Genomic DNA, 17394 nt, shown 5'->3' with positions numbered 1-17394 from the left:
GTGCCCTGTGCTGTGCAGCATGCAGTGCCCTGTGCTGTGCAGCATGCAGTGCCCTGTGCTGTGCAGCATGCAGTGCCCTGTGCTGTGCAGCATGCAGCCTTGTAGCACACTGAGCAGTTCATCACGCCAAAGCAAAGATGAGGCTTAATTTCCCTCCTCCCCATAAAAGGAGTTGAATTTGCTCTGGTGTTTCAGGCCACAGGGCAGCCAGAGCAGCAGTTGGCCACATGGTGCCCCGGGCTGTGCGTTACGTGGGGCAGGCATACAGCCATCCTCCTTGGCAGATGGTTTGAAATCCAAAAGCTGTGTGAAGTTTGCACTCAAAGTAATTTGAGGCATAAGTCCCTATGAGCAATTAACTGAGTTTTTAATTATTTTTGCTTTTTTTCTCCGTTTTGTTTTGCAGGTATTCCTTTGGTAAGTGAATAAAAACAAGAAAATTATCCGCAGTAATAATTTATTGGTGCATTTGTGGGTATGTAGTTTTTACTTAATCTTTCTCCCTCTGTCAAATGTTTACGTTTAAGATTGTTTTTACTCTTGCCTTTTATTTTTTTCCTCCTTGTATCCTCTTCAGGGATTTTCATCTTCTCCTTGTTCTGAATGGTCATGCAAACAAGTTTCAGGTGCACTTACCGTGTCTGTACCAGTGAGGTGATGCTTCACCAAACAGAGAAGCAGAGGAGTATGGAGAACTGCTCTCCTGTCTGTGTATTTATGCTAATCACTCCAAATTGGTGTGGATATTTTAACTAGCTGGACTTTGCCATATGAATCCATACTTCTATTGTGTTAGCAAGTGCACCCATTGTAATTTTAACCCAAGTTATTTATCTTCTGTACGCTTCCTGCTTTCACCAGTGGTTTTACAAAAGCTGCCTTTCCCGAGTGGCATTCTGTGTTTTTGTCCTTTCTTTGTGTCCTGACTGGAGAGCCACCCTATGAGGGTTTCTGAAGCCCTTTGTACGCAGTAGGGTTTCTCCCTTCCTTGTTTTTGGCTTAGGGACTATTTCTGAGTGAGATGAATGAGATGTAAATCTCGAGCTACTTTTGTTAGAATACAGGAAAACCACAATATTTTTGTTATAATATAGCTGAAACAACAACACTGCCATCCATTGCTGTAGAAGTACATTAAATATTGCTGAGCTGTGGAAGCCTTCTTCTTTGGTAGCATCTACTTCAAAGCAGGATCTTAAAATAAATAAATAAATAAATAAAAATTCCTGGAGAGATCTTTGTAAATGCTGACTGTTTCCTATTCCCCTCCAGGAAGCGTGCTTTTTTTTGATACATCTTAGGATAGATTTTGGTAGCCTCTATTAAAACTGCAGGCTGTCCCTATGAATTTTAAAGAACTCCGGAGTCTGGAAATAACAACAAGCTGTTAGGCCAAATGGGATCAACTGGTGTTGCCACAGGTTCTGCTCTTTGCTCTTACTGCTGTCAGGTAACAGTTATTAAAAACACACCTCGTCTGGGGAATGGGCTGCAAGGCGCCATGCTGGAGGTTCTGCAGTGCAGAGCACCAGCCATGTTGGGCTGTTTGCTTCTGAGAGGTACTCTGTGCTGGGAACCTGGAGTAGGCTCCAGCCTGAGGGATGGAGCTGGTCTGAAATTAGCTGAGCTGCAGGAATTTCTTGGCTTTACTTGTTGTTGTTCTACATTTGACTTTAGGTGCAGCACAGTGTGTTTCATGAGCACGTGCTGCATCCATCCCAATGGGGCTGTGCTGCTCAGGTGTGTGATGCTCCTGGCCAGGAGGTAGGAATGGCCCCTTCTCATACTGTTCTCTGCAATGCAGTGCTCTGGAGGTTGAGCATGGACTACGTGCTGGCTGCAGTGCTTGGAGATGCTTTGGTCCTTCCTCCTTCCTGAGATGGGGCTGCTGGAGCCATGAGGATGGATGGAGGTGCTGCCTGCCCCCAGCATAGCACACCTGCAGGCTGCTTCAGGAGAGCTGGGCTCCTATGGCAGCACTGTTTTCAGCATAAATCTCATCCTCAGAGCCAGGTTTGCTTCTGGCTGTTAGCTGCAGAACCTGGAGATCTGCTAGAGAACCAGCATAGCGGAATTTGTAAGTCACAGCCTAGAACAGTGATTGAGCACCTGATGGGGAGGCAGGGCCAACCTAGAGGAGCTCATGTGTGTACAAAGCATTTGAGTGACCAGATGGGGTAGAGACAGGATCCACCCCTTTTCAGACCTCATTTAAGGATTGGCAGTGGAGGCAAGGTATCTTGCTGGAGATTCCTGTTTATCTGAGGCCTTGCAGAGGTAAGCAGTTTTTTTTTCTTTTATTTCTGTGTCCATGGCCATTGCATTTGAGTAAATTCTCACTTGCTGCAGCTTAGGACCTTGCTGCTTTGCTGCCATTGCTGTGTTTTCCATCATGTTACAACCAGCAAGGCCAGCTTGTTATTCTTCTTAAAGTCTTTGCTCTTCTCCTTAAAATTAAGGGCATCTTTTCTTCTGGTGTAGAATAAGACTAAAGCTGCTTCAGCCAATCTGTGGTGCTGACAACATGGCTATTTCTGGCCTTTTCTGAGCAAGGATGTGTTATGCTGTAGCAAGAGTTCCTGGTGGTGCTTCCGTCTGAGATATCCTGAGGTTTTTCAACATGCAGGCCTGGTTTGTGCAGTGATTTATTATCTCTGCTCTCACAGAGGCTTTGAAGAAGGTGATGCTCCTGTACGAGGTTTCTTGCCGTCTTTCTTTTGTTCTGCCTCTTACTACCTTAAGTAACTCCAGATATTCAGAAGACAGCTTGGCAGTGCAATGCATGGTCTGAAGTGCTGCAGCAGTGCTGCAGTGCTGTGGGATACAAGAAGAGAGTCGAGCAGAGCTGCAGAAAGGCTGTGAAGATCTCAGTTTGTTGCAGGCTGCCGTGTCTCCCAGTAGAGCAGCAATGCAGGTGTGGTGTGGGAAAGTGATGCAACCATTTGGGGAGGTTCTGATTCCACGTTGCTGTGTCTGCGGTCATCAGATACCTCTCAGAGCAGCAGTCTGAATTCCCAGTAAGGAACATGGAAAAAAAATCAGAAATGTGCCTGTTTACCTTTGGGCTATCAATGGGCTCATTAAATAGAAAGGATTGGGAAACAGCTGATCTTATTTGACTCTTGATGCACAAAAGTGTCCTATTTGGAGCCAAAGCAAATGTTTCCTTGGGGATGGTTCCAGAGAGCCTCACTTCTACACTCTGTGCAGGCCAACTGTATGGCTAGAATTGGAGACTTTTTAAGCAAAAGTGCTTTTTTCTTCTTGCAGTGAAATATCTTCTTAATCTTGGTGTGGAGAGAAGACAATTAGAGGTTCTCTGAACGTCGAGTTAAACTCCAATTTTTTTCTATAATCTCTAAACATGGAATAAGCAAATAGTTTAGTCCCTATCTCTGCCTGCTCCCAAATTTTATGTGGCATCTATTATCTCAAAATTTAAGCTGAAGTGTGTTTTGATTAGAGGTAGAATAAAAAGTTGAGAGCGGAGTGTATGTAATTCTCCATTACTTGTTAAATCCTCACTCTGTACTTCAATGCAAATTGTTCCGAAGAGAATTTTCTTTTAAAAGGTCTTCAGGGATCTTGAATTTTAGATGTGCATTGACATAAAATGAAATGTTAGAGTGCACAGCTGGGGTTCTGGCTCTCGCAGCGTGAGATTGAGATGTTCTCCTTTGTGAGTGTGTGTTTCCAAGGCAGGGGTGAAGTCTTCCTGTGAGTTGCACTACATCGTGAGCAGAGAAGTGGCTGCAGAGGAAAACGAGAGTTGGGAGCACTTGGGGCAAACCTCGCTTGCACAGGGCTAAAACTTAACTTACAGGGCATGAAGATGGCTAAGCGTGGGCTGAGCTGTGCCCTAAGTGAAGCCGCTCATGCCTGCAGACCCATCTGCAGTGCCTGCTGGTGGGGCTGAGATGACCCAAGCGTCACGGTGAGCAAATCCACAGGGATGCAGAACGCTTCCTGATCTTGTGGCATTCCTAGAGAATTTGGCTTGATGGCAGCACGAGGCCTCACTGGGACCTGGGGAGCAGCAATGGGTTGGGCACCCAGATAGCTGCAGTGCTGCTCCTCGTCCTTCCCTGCTGCGAGGTGAGGGCTGGGCTGGCTTAGTGACTGTTCCTGTTCCTGGCCATTACCGTGATCTGCTGTTCCTATTTCTCGTGTAAGAGTGGGAAACTTTTCTCTCTGTCTTATTAAATCTATTTTTCAAGCTGTCACTTAACCAGGTCTAGTGACAGAGTCGGATGTTTATGTGGCCCTGGACACTTGAACTCTGGTGTTTTCAATCACAACAGCACCTTTTGCCAGCCGTTGTGAATTAAATACTCCTCGTGACCTTTTACCCTCGCCGCTCTTAAATTCATGCTTTAAAAACAGCTTAATGAGGGGTTTACTGGCCCAATTGGAAGTTTTTATTAAAACCTATTAGTGTGCTGGAGTAGCCTGCCTGAAGGAAACGATTAGCCCAAAGCAACTAAACTCGGAGCTGGCCCCTAGTCACACCAGGTTTTCCCTAAACTGTTTCCAGACCCACGTTAACCCTAACACTGCAGCCTGCATGGTATTCATATCCTCTGCTTTAATTTATAGCTTGTCTGATTCTCTCCCCAGCCTTTCTCCATGTTCGCGAGAGCGTTTTGTTTTAATGTAATTAGACCTGCATTAAAGGGCAGTGTGCCTTCATCCGGGCCTCTCTTGTTTGGGAGCCTCAATTAAGCAGGAATCCTCCTCCCAGGTCTGTGCATGAGGGTTGGAGCTGGGAGATGCTCTGAGACCCTGGGAGAGCTTCATGTGCAGAGCATCCGCTGGTGATGCTGGGGATTGCAGTGGGTAATGCAGAAGGTGCACACCTCTGGATGGCACGTGGGAGCAAGACTGGAATCCTGCTGGCTTCTGCTGCTGGTTTCCCCTTGGAGCCATCACATAAGCTCCAAGTCTGGCTTCGTTTTCTGAGCTGGGCCAGTGGTGCTTGCCTGTTTAAATATACATTTACAATGCTACTGAAGCTCTGCAGCTATTGTCTGAGTATTCTTGGGTGGATGTGCAGCTGAGGGAATATCAGGCAGGACTTCAGCTGAAGCAGCTCATTAAAGTTGCTGCAGCAAGTCCTATGCTGTAGAAATGCAGAGCAGCTGTCACCTTTGTGCACGTTCCTCTGCACTCCTGTGCTGCCCTACTCAGCCGGGTTCGTGCAGTGCCTCCCCCCCAAAAATATGGTGTCTTGGAGAAAGGACCTCTAATTCTTTTCATAGATGTCTTTTTGGTGGGGTATCTTGTCTGTTTGTGGATGTCAGCAGCTGCTGATCCAACAGCATGAAATAGTGCACAATTTGTAATCTGCACTTAATGTTTTACTGCTGGGTTTGTGTTGCCTGATTGCTGCAGTGGCTGTGCTGGTGTTCATGGCACATCCCAGTGCCCACGAGCCATAGCTATATGCACTGAATGTAGCTTGACAGGCTTTATATTTCTGTAACTTTATTGTTAACATATAATCAGGGAAAGCATGGAGGGTGAGACATGGACACACTTAGAAGACCTTATTTTAGTCTTTTAGCCTGGAAAGGAGCCAGGTTCCCCCATAACATGATTACATGTTGTCAAAATGAACAAAAAAATAATTGGGGTGTTTTCCATATATGCACTAGATTGCTGTTCAGATGATTTTGGTGTGAGATACATTTTGAGCATCAAAAAGTGATCTGTATACAAAGCACAAACCAAAAAGCAGCTCAGCCCTCCTCCGTTTCCCGAGCATCACCTCCTGCCTTTACTTCTCCACATGCGGGTGCATCAGCCTGGGGAGGCACCTCTTTAAAAGAATGTTTAAGGAAAAATCTGCCATTAAAGTCATTACTGTAAAGTACTGCCTTTGATTGCGGCAATTATGCAAATGATTTTAAGGGATAAAACACTCCTTAACAAGGACTGATGGAAATGGCGATGCTGGAAGGAGTGTGTGACTTCTCCAAGCACCATTTCCCTGCACAAGTAATTCTCTCCCAGTGGTTTGCCATGTTGTCTGGATGCCGACCTGTGTAAGCAGTGCCGGCCCGCGGATGTGATTTTATTTTCTCTTGATCCAGGAATGTAAGTGGGTGGAATGGGAACGCTGGTCTTGCAGAAGCTGGGAAGCCCTTTCCCTAAGCAGATTGTTTCTCCGCAGCTCTTGTGGCTGACTTTTGTCCCAGCTTTAATGAAAAGGAAACAAACAAAAATGCTTTCTGCAGGCAGAGGTTTTCCTTAGTAAAAGTGAAGCTGGATTTGGGTGCCGAGCAGGAGTGGGGCTCTCCTCAAGTCAGGCTCTTGCCTTAGAGCGTTGCTGAGGTTGAGCTAAATCAAACTTTCTCCCATATAGTTTTAAAGCAGACGGATCCTTGTCCACCATGGCTTGGGAAAACACTGTCTGTACTTAACGACTGTGTTGTGGTGTAGCTGAGGGACCTGCATCCTACTTTGGAGTCTGTGCTGCTCATGTTTAGCTTAAATGTGCCTTTTAGCTGATGAGAGTCCAGTGACAGCAGCCATGACCCATGCACAGATCTGTCTTGGATTCATGGCAGTGCCTGGCTTGGCTGGAGCAGGTTTAGTGATTGGCAATTATAAGCACAGCATCTGCTTTTGAGTGTGCAAGTAGCCAGTGTATCGTATTCAAGGCGTCATAGCCTTTGCCTTTTCTTCTGAAATACATTCTTCCATTCTGGGAGCTTTTTTTCCATGTGAGGGATTTAGTGTGCTTATTGCCATGGCATTGATGTCTCCTTAGTTCTTAATCCTTCTAACAAGGCTGGCTGAAGAAAATGTCTGTGTCTTTATTTTAAATCTGGGCATCTCAGTGGTAGGAGAATGACAATGCAGTTTGGTTCCCTGTGTTTAAGAGTGCATCTCCTCAAACACACACCTGGGCTCAGTGCTGGAGCTGACTTGGTGTGTGTTATGAAGCTGATGGTTCTCCTTATCTCGTGGCAGCATCCCCATCATCAGCCTTTCTGTTAACCTGTGACTTGGTGCAGTTTTTTCAGTTACAGCTCTCTATGCAGAAGCAAAACCAAGGTTGGGATATGTCAGTTCTTTATATATAGGTGCACCTATTTTTAGTATCCTGTTCAGAGAGGTACAACTGAACAATAGCTCTGGCTCTGATCCTGCTCAGCGTTTTTGAGGAGAATTTGACTGATGTCCAAACATTCCAGCTTGGACTGATTGCTGCTTGTTTGTCTAATAGGAAGGCATTTCCTTTGCCAAAGGATCCCATGCCTGTTCCAAGCTCACAACAGGTGAGGGAAGTGCTGCCCACCGCTGACAGCCTCCCACCACTCGGGTGAGGGTTAGCATGGCCTCATAATGCACGTGGGCAGCACGTTAAACAGGGCAACCTGAACACAATATCCACTTGTTTGGGGGGCTTAAGGAGGTCAAATGTAATTACCCAGTTGAAGTGTGGCCGGGCAAGTGTGATTAATTCCCTACTCCCTTGGAAAAGCCCCTGGGAATGCTAACGACCTCAGCGCTCAGCTCCTCAGCTCTGCACATGGCTCAGCAGAGCTCCACTGACTGCTGTACTGCTCTGCTTGCCTTCAGGACTGACCCAGCACCAAGAAGCAACGGGGACATGTGGTCCAGGGCTGCAGATGGGTTTGGGAAAGGTAACGGGGCAGGAGGGAGCATCCTGACTTTGCTTAAGCTGTGGGGTAGTGAAAGGCTGCAGCAGTTGCACCCACTGCTGGGAGGCCTCCTATCTCTTTTGGTTGCTTCTATTTAATTGAACAGAATTGTGAATTTTCCCTCTGCAAAACTGGAGCAAAGTATTCCGGCAAGGCTAACCTCACACCGCAGCCACAAAAATTGTTCTTGTAAATACTCTGCTATGGGATTATTTTTCCTTTAGCTCTGTTTTTAAAATAACAAAACTCTGACAGCTGTTTGAAATGAGGTTTCTTTAAGAGCTTAGGTGACTGCAGAGCACCTCAGTTTTTTTTCTTTGCCTCATTATGGGTTACTGATGCTTCTTCTACTCCTGAGCGGTGCCTTCCTTCTGGCTGTAGTGCTCACTGCGTTACCGTGTCCAAGCCGCTTTGTTCCCTGCTGCCAACCTGGACAAATGGCAGTCTTGTTCTCCCTGCAATGTTTACCAGTTGTCACATGTGCTAAGAGCTGGGATAGCCCCAAGCATTGTCCATCTACTTGGTTTTGCTCGTTAGAAAAAAATCAGGTCTGCTGTGATTGTGCTGCAAGCCAAATGGCCACCTTAAGGTATTATGCACCTGAAACGTGGGAGATGGTGAAGTTTTTAGCAAGAAGGACAAGCTGGGGAGAATCCAGGGAAAGCAATGGCTTAGCTCCACTGTTGGCTTCAGCAGCTGACACCTCTCAGCAAGGGGCTACTTAAACTCATTGCAGTATTGCCAAGCTTTTGATGGCAGGAGGATGGGAGATGGGCAGAGCCGCCTTCAAGGCGTGCCTTCATCAGAAGTTTGAGCCTGGCAGGGCAGGATGAGCTTTGTTTTTATTTTTCTATCTTTTTCTGAAGTTAAATAAACCTTGATGTTCAGAATAATCCCTGAGCAATAATAATAATAATAAACTAAAGGACATCCAAGGGACTGCTGGCGTTTTTATTTTTTCATTAATCACGCTGTCATTTCTAACATACACCTGATTTATCTCTGTCTGGTTAACCATTCAAATGCCCTTTCTCTGACCTGATCTACACCACCTGAAAGCTTTATGGCGGTAATTTATAGAGGATGATTATAGCTCTGAATGAAAGTTTTTGAGCTCTGTTCTCACTGGGGATGGTTTGGCCCTGGGCGGCTGTTCCCCAGGTATATGGCAGAACTGCAAACGGAAGGACTGAGGCCTTGGGACTTGGTGTCTCAGAGCTGGGAATGAGGCTGTGTGAGGACCTGTGAGAAGGGTCAGTGAGAGCAGGGCCCTGACTCTTGGACCCTCTGTAAGGAGACCAACTCTATCGGGTTCTTCTTGATCCTTTATGCTGGATTTGATACTGGAGTTTGGTGCTTTTCTTTTTTTTTTTTTTTTTTTTTTGGAATTCCACAGATTTCAGTTGCTTTCTTCTAGGAATATTTGGCCACAAATGCACTGTAGTTGCGGTTGGATTAAGCAATGTAGATATTTTGTCTTTTTTTTAGTTGGCATAGGCTCTAAAAAACCCCACTCTTGAGGATCATCAGCAGAACTGCAACATCTTCTGCGTGTCTCTGCAAGATCTCAAGTGTGCAGCCACAGATGTAGAAGGACCGTTAACAGCACTGAAATGGAAATGCTGTTCCTGAAGGAAGAAGAGCGTTTTAGTATTCCTGTCCATTTGTAGCTGGCAGGAACTGTTTTTGGCCAAGCATTAAAACCCAGTTAAATCCAGTGACCTGACCAATAGAACAAATTGCCGGTTTCAGGACACGTGTCCTTGTGTGCTCTGGGCTGTTCCTTTTGTCTCCCTTTTTCTTACTGGGAGGAAGAGGAAGATTATGTTCTTTATTTCTTCTAGGAGTATTTGTTTGGCTGCTCAATGATACTGCATGCTAATGAAGCAACATATCTATGCTTTGTGTTTCTTTGCATAACTGTTTCGATGTTTATTGCATTTCTTATGTTCCCTCCACGTATAAAGACTATTGGAAGTGCTGGCATTGGGTAATGAAATGAGAGACAGAGGTCAAGTTTGATCTCCTCCTGAAGTGCTGGAGCCCTTCATCTCCCCGTGGCAGGAACAGGCTGTCACTCCTCACTGTCTTTGCAGAAACTGATGCAAAAGTAAGTAACCACATGAAAGGAGCTGCCCAGGGATTTCTTGTTAAGGCTCCTTTGTCTGAGAATGCTTGAGATGGAAATTTTTTGTGGGAATGCGGTGGTTTGGAGAGATTTCTGGATCAGGAAAATGAAGTTAATATTTTTGTCTTTTAATTAAAAAGCAAAGTTTTGTAGTGCAGAGTGACAGTGTGGAGAAATGTAGAAGTCAGTTCCACGTAGGGCAACACGTGTGCTTGTGCATGCAAGAAAGGGTGGAACTGCAGCATCTCAAAACCAAATTGAGATCTTATCCCTGGGCTTATTAGCAATTGCATTTTCTTACCTTGTCCCTTGTTGAGCAAACTGATCTGTGGGAAGAAAACATAATAATGACCGTGCATTGTTATGAACTTAAATCTTTGTACAATTTATGGGACTCAACTTTTTCTTTAAGTAGAATGCCACCTAGCTGAATGCATTTGGCCACCTCCTGGTCACATCCACCATGTTCCTTTAAACCCTTTAAAAGAGGAAAAGAAAAAAAGATTTATTTATTTTTAGTCTAGAGAAATGATTTTCTCATGGGTTTCTCTTCCGTTTCTAAACTGGGTGAAACCGCAGTGTGAAGCCATCCTCTTCCCAGTTGTATATAGGAAGCGAGCACAAGCCAAGGTACATATTTTATGTTAGTCAAAAGAGATAAGTGTCAGGATTTCAAAGTCAGCTCCACCTCACAGCTTCCAGCTCTGCAGTGCTGGCAGTGCCTTGGCTCTTGCACCTTGGCTCGGAACAGCTGGCGTTTCTATCGCAGCTTTCTTGTATTTTCATCTCCATTTGTGGTGAAGTTCCTGCATGCACGCCAAAGTTCTCCGAGTCATAATCTCTCAATGAAAGACCTCACATTTTGGGGAAACTGGTAGCAAAACCTAGGTAGGTGCTGGCCCTGGAGCTGCAGGCATGCTGCTGGGTGCTGAGAAGGGCAGTGGATGGGGGTGCTGTACTTTAGCACCCTGCTGCCAGTGCACGAGGTGTGTGCTCTGCATCGTGTGCTGACCTCGTCTTTACATAAAATGGGGACAAGGCTTTCCCCAAGGTGCTTCCAGACCCACATGTAAAGCTGCTGCTGAAGAGCGAGTGATTGCTGTTTTGGGGTAAGGTACGGTGCCTAGAATAATGTTTTAGTTCTGGGGTTTGGATTTGTGTGCTTTGGGGCTTTTGGGTGATATAACCACCATTAAAAGTGGACTAAACAGCTCTGGGTTACAGAGGGGCAGGTAGCTGAGGTGCAGAGGTTTGAGGTTACTTCTTGAGTTGCAATTTACTACAAATGTTTCTCAGGGAAGAGTTGGAATTTCCAAAAGAGGGGGTGAAAGATAATTTGTGCAATAATAAGCAGTGTGCAATCTTGATGCAGGATAGGAATGTCAGGAGTTCTGCATCTCTGTGTGTCTGTGATGCTCAGTTCTGCCCAGGGCTGCCCAGCATTTTTCCACAGTGATTTTCACGCTGGTGCCTATCTGCAGACATGTCACAGAGCTCTTTGTCCTAGGAGGCTCTAGGATTCACAGCTGTGGTGGTTGTTGAACCCTTGGGAAGGAGGTTGGAGTGTTTTTAACATGAAGAGTTGTCTTGCCTGTGTCCGTACCACACAGTGGATGAGGTCCCATATGAAGCATCATTTGGGCTTTAAGACAGTCCCCTGTCATAGGAGTGAACCAAACCTCAGAGCAGAGATAAATCCACGTTTCTGGGTGTTTCTCACAGGGTGCTGGGCTTGTGATCTGTCCTGCAGCTGCCTGCGTGCTGTGATGTGGCACAGCTCTGTAAATCCTTGCTTGTGTTTTGCTGTGTTGTCAGCCCTGTAGTGGAGCTCGAGGTGATTTTATTATTATTGTTTTAAAGAAAGTGGCTTGATGCATATATTTCAATCTGCGGGAATATGGAGTCCTCTGAGATCTGTGCATGGTATATAGATAGTTAAGCGGGGGAATTTGGCCAAGACGTTCTGGCACACAGCTTGGACGGTTATAGTAATTTATTATGATATTTTCCCATCTGTTTGTTATTATTAAATATGGAGTACTGATGTTGCGCAATCTTACCTTTTGGATTTATATCCAGAAGAAATCAGTGTGTGTATTTTATTTTTTTAAATAGCTTTTAACTCTAACTTATGGCTACAAACAGTGTTTTGAACTTCTCCTTTGTGACTTTAAAGTCAAATGAAATTAGACTCACGACACATGTCACTCTTTAAGGGTCAGCACTTTCTGGTTTGAAAATTAGCCTGTACACGGATATCTTTCTTGAGTGTTTTATTTCACTTCTAAATCCTGGTTACCAGCAGCTTCTTTTATTGCTGGAGCTGTGCTTGGAAATCGTGGGGTTTTCAGTTTTGTGTCCTTGGCGGTGCGCACAAGGAAGCCAGAATAATCAGCATGCTGCTGGGGCCCCAGGGCAGCAGCAGCAGCTGTAAAGCTGCTGGAATATGGCAGTGCCTCTTGGGCTGCTGCTGCCCATGGGAGCTGTGTGCACTGGCACTGTTCTGTTATGCCCTGCTTCGGAGATGGCCCTACCAACAAAGGATAAAAAAATCCATGCTTTGAGCATGCATCTGTTAGAGGAGAATCTGGTTGGTGCTGCAGGAGGGCTTTGCAGTCCCTTGAACTCCAGAAAGCTGTAGCACAGACCTGGAGCTGGTGCTCGCTGTGCTCAGCCCCTCCTGACATCAGCCACAGGTGCTCCCATTGCTGCCTGCATCCGTCCTGCAAAGCAGTGCAGTGCCAATCTGAGCTCTGTGCCAAGTGGGAGCACTCATCCAGGGAAGCAGCCAAAGCCCAGGAATGGAAGCCATGCAACAAATCACAAGAGATTGGATTTTATTGGTTTGCTGGTGGTTTGTTTTTTTTTTTTTACACTATAGAAATAACTCACTGTATCATGCTGAATGCAAAATATTTCACTTTCCTTAGGTATAAATGCATATCGAAGAGCTGCAGGACTGATTTCCCCACTTGCAGAGGTTTTAAGAAGTTTCATCTTTACTCTCTGTACTTATCCTCTCTGGTAGTTATTTGCAGTGATGCATCCTGTCATGCTAAAAAGCTATCGATCTCTTTAAAGGGCTCTCCAGTCTGCTGAGCAGTGCTGCATCTATTAGAGCAAAATAACTGTGTGTGTAAACCATCTTTTCTTAAACGCTACCACATGTAGCGTTGGCTATTTTATAGCATCATTATTTTGACAAATAATGCAGATGCCTTAGAATTGCTCTTGGTCCACTTACTGTGTTTGAAATGATTTTTAAATAAAACTTTTTTTTTTTCCCCCTCCCTTACACCCAGGGACTTATTGGTGTGAGCACACCAGAGCCTCAGGTGTGTGATAAATCACTGCAGTAAGCCTTCCCTGTGTTTGGGCTACCTTCCCACATGTTTCCACTTAGGAAGCTCCAGCCCTCAGCTTTACTGATGAGTCCCTCCTTAATTATTGAAAGTTCGCATCAAAGAGTGGGTAATGACTTCTGTTCATAAAGGAAATGCTTTCTTCGAGCATCTCTTTGAGAGGTGTTTCCATTCGCTTGTAATGTCAGCAGGATTTAAGCAGGATGTTTTGCCCAGCTTTGCTGAAGCACTGATAACCATTTCAGTGATAACCCTCCAAGCAGGACCTGCGATTCTGCATTTCCAGGTTGGCTTTGCATTGCTGAATGCGTACGAGCTGCACAGTCCCTTGTTGGGTAACTCTTTGTTCTGAAGCACATGTATTTTCAGCCTGAATTAATAACGTTGTGGATTGAGGGCAGAAAAAGCAGTGATTAATTCATATGTTTCATTTTATGCACTGAAGTCATTTGGATTTCCTACAGCGGGGAGAGCTGAGCGGGTGTATGAGTCTTGTGGTATTGGGACATATGTGAATAGCTGTTTAATATCAGTTGTCACTATCCTGTGTGATTTTTTTTAATGTGGTTGATTCCAGTGGTTTATATAAAAATTAAAAGGAAAAAAAGTTTTGTTGTTTTTGTTTTTTCATATTAGAAGCAAAAATTCTAATTACATGCTACAGAATATCCTCGTGAGTGAATCTGATGTCACCCGCATGGGAAATTCACCACCCAGGCTGCAGGCAGCACCATCACAGCTCGCTGTGCTGGGGTGGCAGGGGGAGAAAGGAAAATGTTGCTGCACACGGCGTTACGTTATCGTAATCGGAATCCTTCCAGCTGGCAGCTTCTCAGCAGAACTTGACGAATGGTAATGTTTGCAGCAAAACATGTTACTGTTCTCCTCTCCTTTAACAGGAAGGCTTTGTGATGCATGCGGCTTGGCCAGAGTATGGCCTTGGTCTACGGTTGGCAGTAGGTGGATGTGTGCAGGAATGCCCAGCCCCATGTGCTTCGTTACGTGGCTAAGGAGCACTGCAGCATAAGGTGTTAGAGGAGCAAGGATGTTGTTTTGCTGGGATAACCGTGACCAGAAGCTGTGTGGGCACTGGGACGTCTTTATCGATGCACTGTCCATGCAAACCCCTTCCTCGAGCACTGCTTGGTTTTCGCACCAAACGAGTGGTGGTTAAACCATAGCTGTCAGTTTGGGTGAGCTGCCTTCATGCTCCTACAGTTTTAGTTTGCGATTACAAGTGGAGCAAAATCTGTGGTCTGAAAACCTTCAGAAATTTACTGTGCAATTGATCATGTTTGTAGCAGAGGCCATGAGGAGTAAGTGATTGTTGAGAGCTGTATGAAGTGGGGAAGGGACTAATGCCTTGAAAAATGCATTCCTGGGGAGGGGGGCTGGGTGGGTGGGAAGCCTTGCCAGCTGAATTGTTAGAAAGTTTGAAATGTAAGATTGCATCCTGTGAGTGTGGTGATGGTGGTTGGTTTCTGTTTGTTTTTGTTGTGGGCTTTTTTTATGATCTTTTGGCTAGGGGAGATGGGGCTGAGTTTAGGCTTGTCTTTTATTGCTGTTTTGTTACTGACTATGGGATGTAAATGTGATTTAAAAATAGAACTGTAAAGCTTAAAGCATTAGCTATTGCTTCATCACGTTACTGTGTCAGGAGTTTCAGGATTCCTCCATAGCTCTCTCCTGCTCTGCAGATGTAGTGGCAACAGTTGTCTGGACGCTGTAGCTGGAGGGGGTGGAATACCCAGGGACAGAAATAATTAGTGTGCTTAATTCCCTGCCAAGGGAAATTGATTTGATGGATGGGGCAGAAAACAGGGAACCGAGAGCCCTGCAGTTCTGAACCTGCTGGTGCTGCCACTGTATGTGACTTGTGGGCAGGTGATGAGGCTTTGCTGCTGCAGTGTTCCAGCAGTGGCTGGCACATCTGATTGCTAACATAACACACACTGCACCTGTGAGTAGTTAGTTAGCTTTACCTCCTGTGTCTTGTGGGAGATAGAGGGCAAGGAAAAGCTATTGCTGTACTTCTGGAAGGTAGTTAAGACTTTGCAGATAATTGCTCTTCTTCCTTTTGAACTCAGATGTGCACTCTCTGTGCCCCTTGGTCATCTCAGTAAAGCTATGCAGAGGCATTCTCAATGCGGATTTGTTGCATGTAGCTGTGGGCATTGCATTGGAGAGGACTTAGTCACCTTGGCTGGATTTCAGGCATTGCTGGGATGGTGACAACTGCTGAGATGCTGCAGCTGAGGGAAAGTCTGTGGCAGTGGGAAAAGTGGGCTCAGGTGTGGTCCTTCAGGCCCAAGGCTGTGTGCTGGGATCACAGCCAGCTGTGCCAGCCGGAGGACTGGGTTCTCACTTGTCATAATAGAAAGCTGGAAAGGTCCAGGTAAGCTGATTCTAATTGCCTTTTCCAGTAAGGAGAATTACAGTGCCACGCACAGTGCTTAGGAGAGGACAGAGGAGGGGCAGTGAGCTGAGGCAGTGGACGTCCTGAAGCAGCAGTGGAGGACCAGCTGTTCCCGCAGTGCATGTAGCACATGTTTAGTGTTGTAGACATTTCTGAGGGGTGCAATTATGCAGTTACTTTGCATTGGGTAAATACAGATTTCAGTTAGCACAAGTTTGAAGTGGATTGTAATTGTGAGAACATGTATGTTTTAATTTCCTTTCCAAGGTTTTCTTGATCGCTCCCTTGACACTTCTATTAAATTGTTCTCCTGACAGTTGAGCATGACAGCTCAGGTCTTGAGTGCACCTGCTGCAGTCTCAGGTGAATGTGGGCCCACCAACTGCTTGGAGGGGCATGTGAGGGAAGGCTGGCAGAGCTGCGGGGGCCTGGGGCAGCCTACACTTTTGAAAGCTTTTCTCTTCCCCTTCTCTCTGGGTTCCTCCATGCTCTGCCTTTGCCCCCCTGCTCCCTTCCCTGGTGGTGATGGTACGGTATCATGGGGGACCCCTGCAGGCTCTACCTCCCTCCTGAGCATGCAGGGAGCCCTTATCATAGAATCTTGTATTTAGTTAAACAAAACACAAAAAAAATGATGAAGCCATTGTTGTGCTGCATTGCTCCAACCACGCTGGTGCCACCTGTGTGGTGGCAGTGGGATGCCTGTTGCCAGGGTTGCCCAGTGCTGACCCCCCCAGGGGCTCTGTGTCACCTTCCCACTGGCCCCAGGGGTCACACTCTGTCCCCAGCCCCACAACCTGTGCCTGGGGCCTCCCAGCCCCTGCTCAGAGCTGGGCTGTGCTCAGTGAGGCTTCATTACTTTTACAAAATACATTTTGGGGTTTCCTTTAGAACCATCCTAAACAGTTAAAACAGCGAAACCACAGCTGTCAAAATAAATAACCGTGCTCTGTGTTGCTTTGTCTTTTTGTTTTCTTATGGTGCTGAAAGTTGCTTATTCCTAAAAATGGAATCCGCAGCGATGGTAGCAGCTGCTGGCTCTGTTAATGAGGCCGTCTGTCCCAGCTCTTTCCAGCATCTGAGATCTCCAAGCTTAACAATGTCGGTACGTGTTGCAAGGAAATGTAATGGCTTGTTATTAAGAGCAACCCTTAATGAATGCTGCATCTGGTTGCTAATCAACAGAAACCTGACTTACATTTACCATTTTTATCAGCTGATGTCAGAACTTGTGTTTTAAATTCACGTTATAATTGGGCACCGATTCCTGTTATTTTGTTAGTAGTGAGCCAAACTTCTTCATGCCAATGTTTGACACCCATGGAAGCGTCTCTGGGTGGATGCTGTGCACCCACAGGGCCAAAGTTGGATATTGACAGGCTGAGAAGAGAGCCTGAAGAAATGACCCGAGATCCTCAGTCTCCTGCAGTTACTTATTTTCCCACAGTGTGTCCTGATGCAGAGTGATGGGCCTTATGATGGAGGCAGAGAATTCCTGTAACTCTTTCTGCGGGATGGAGGAGAGGTCATCGTGTGAAATCTTGGCTGCAGACCTGTACAGTTTTGATTTGCTTTTCTTTGCTGAAGCTGAAAATGGCAGCTTTGGGGCTGAGGCAGCTCCACTTGGCCCCTTACAGACCCGCAGTGCAAGCATCGCTGTGGCTGGAAAGAATTATGTTGAAGTATTTCTGATTTCTTTTATTGTTTATAATTTTCAATGTCCTGCATGTCAGCTTAGTTGTTCCAGCACTGGGTTCAGTGATTGATGATGTAGTTCACCCCTTTCTTTGTGTCAGCAGTGGGATTTCGGCACTCTGA

General features: G+C 45.8%; 1 protein-coding gene across 1 annotated transcript in view; it reads left to right on the top strand.

Moving 5' to 3' along the window:
* LMF1 (lipase maturation factor 1) overlaps positions 1–17394 on the top strand; it is a 161660-nt gene that overhangs the window by 21111 nt on the left and 123155 nt on the right. The window contains 1 exon segment of the mRNA XM_042827867.1: positions 407–417. Within this exon segment, the coding sequence (XP_042683801.1) occupies positions 407–417 (11 nt within the window).

This window comes from Centrocercus urophasianus, unplaced genomic scaffold (genome assembly GCF_019232065.1).
Source record: "Centrocercus urophasianus isolate 14NV4802_14NV808 unplaced genomic scaffold, USGS_Curo_1.0 seq_29, whole genome shotgun sequence".
Taxonomy (NCBI): Eukaryota; Metazoa; Chordata; class Aves; order Galliformes; family Phasianidae; genus Centrocercus; species Centrocercus urophasianus.
Note: the sequence above shows the minus strand (reverse complement) of the source record. Positions and strands in the feature narration are given on the sequence as shown.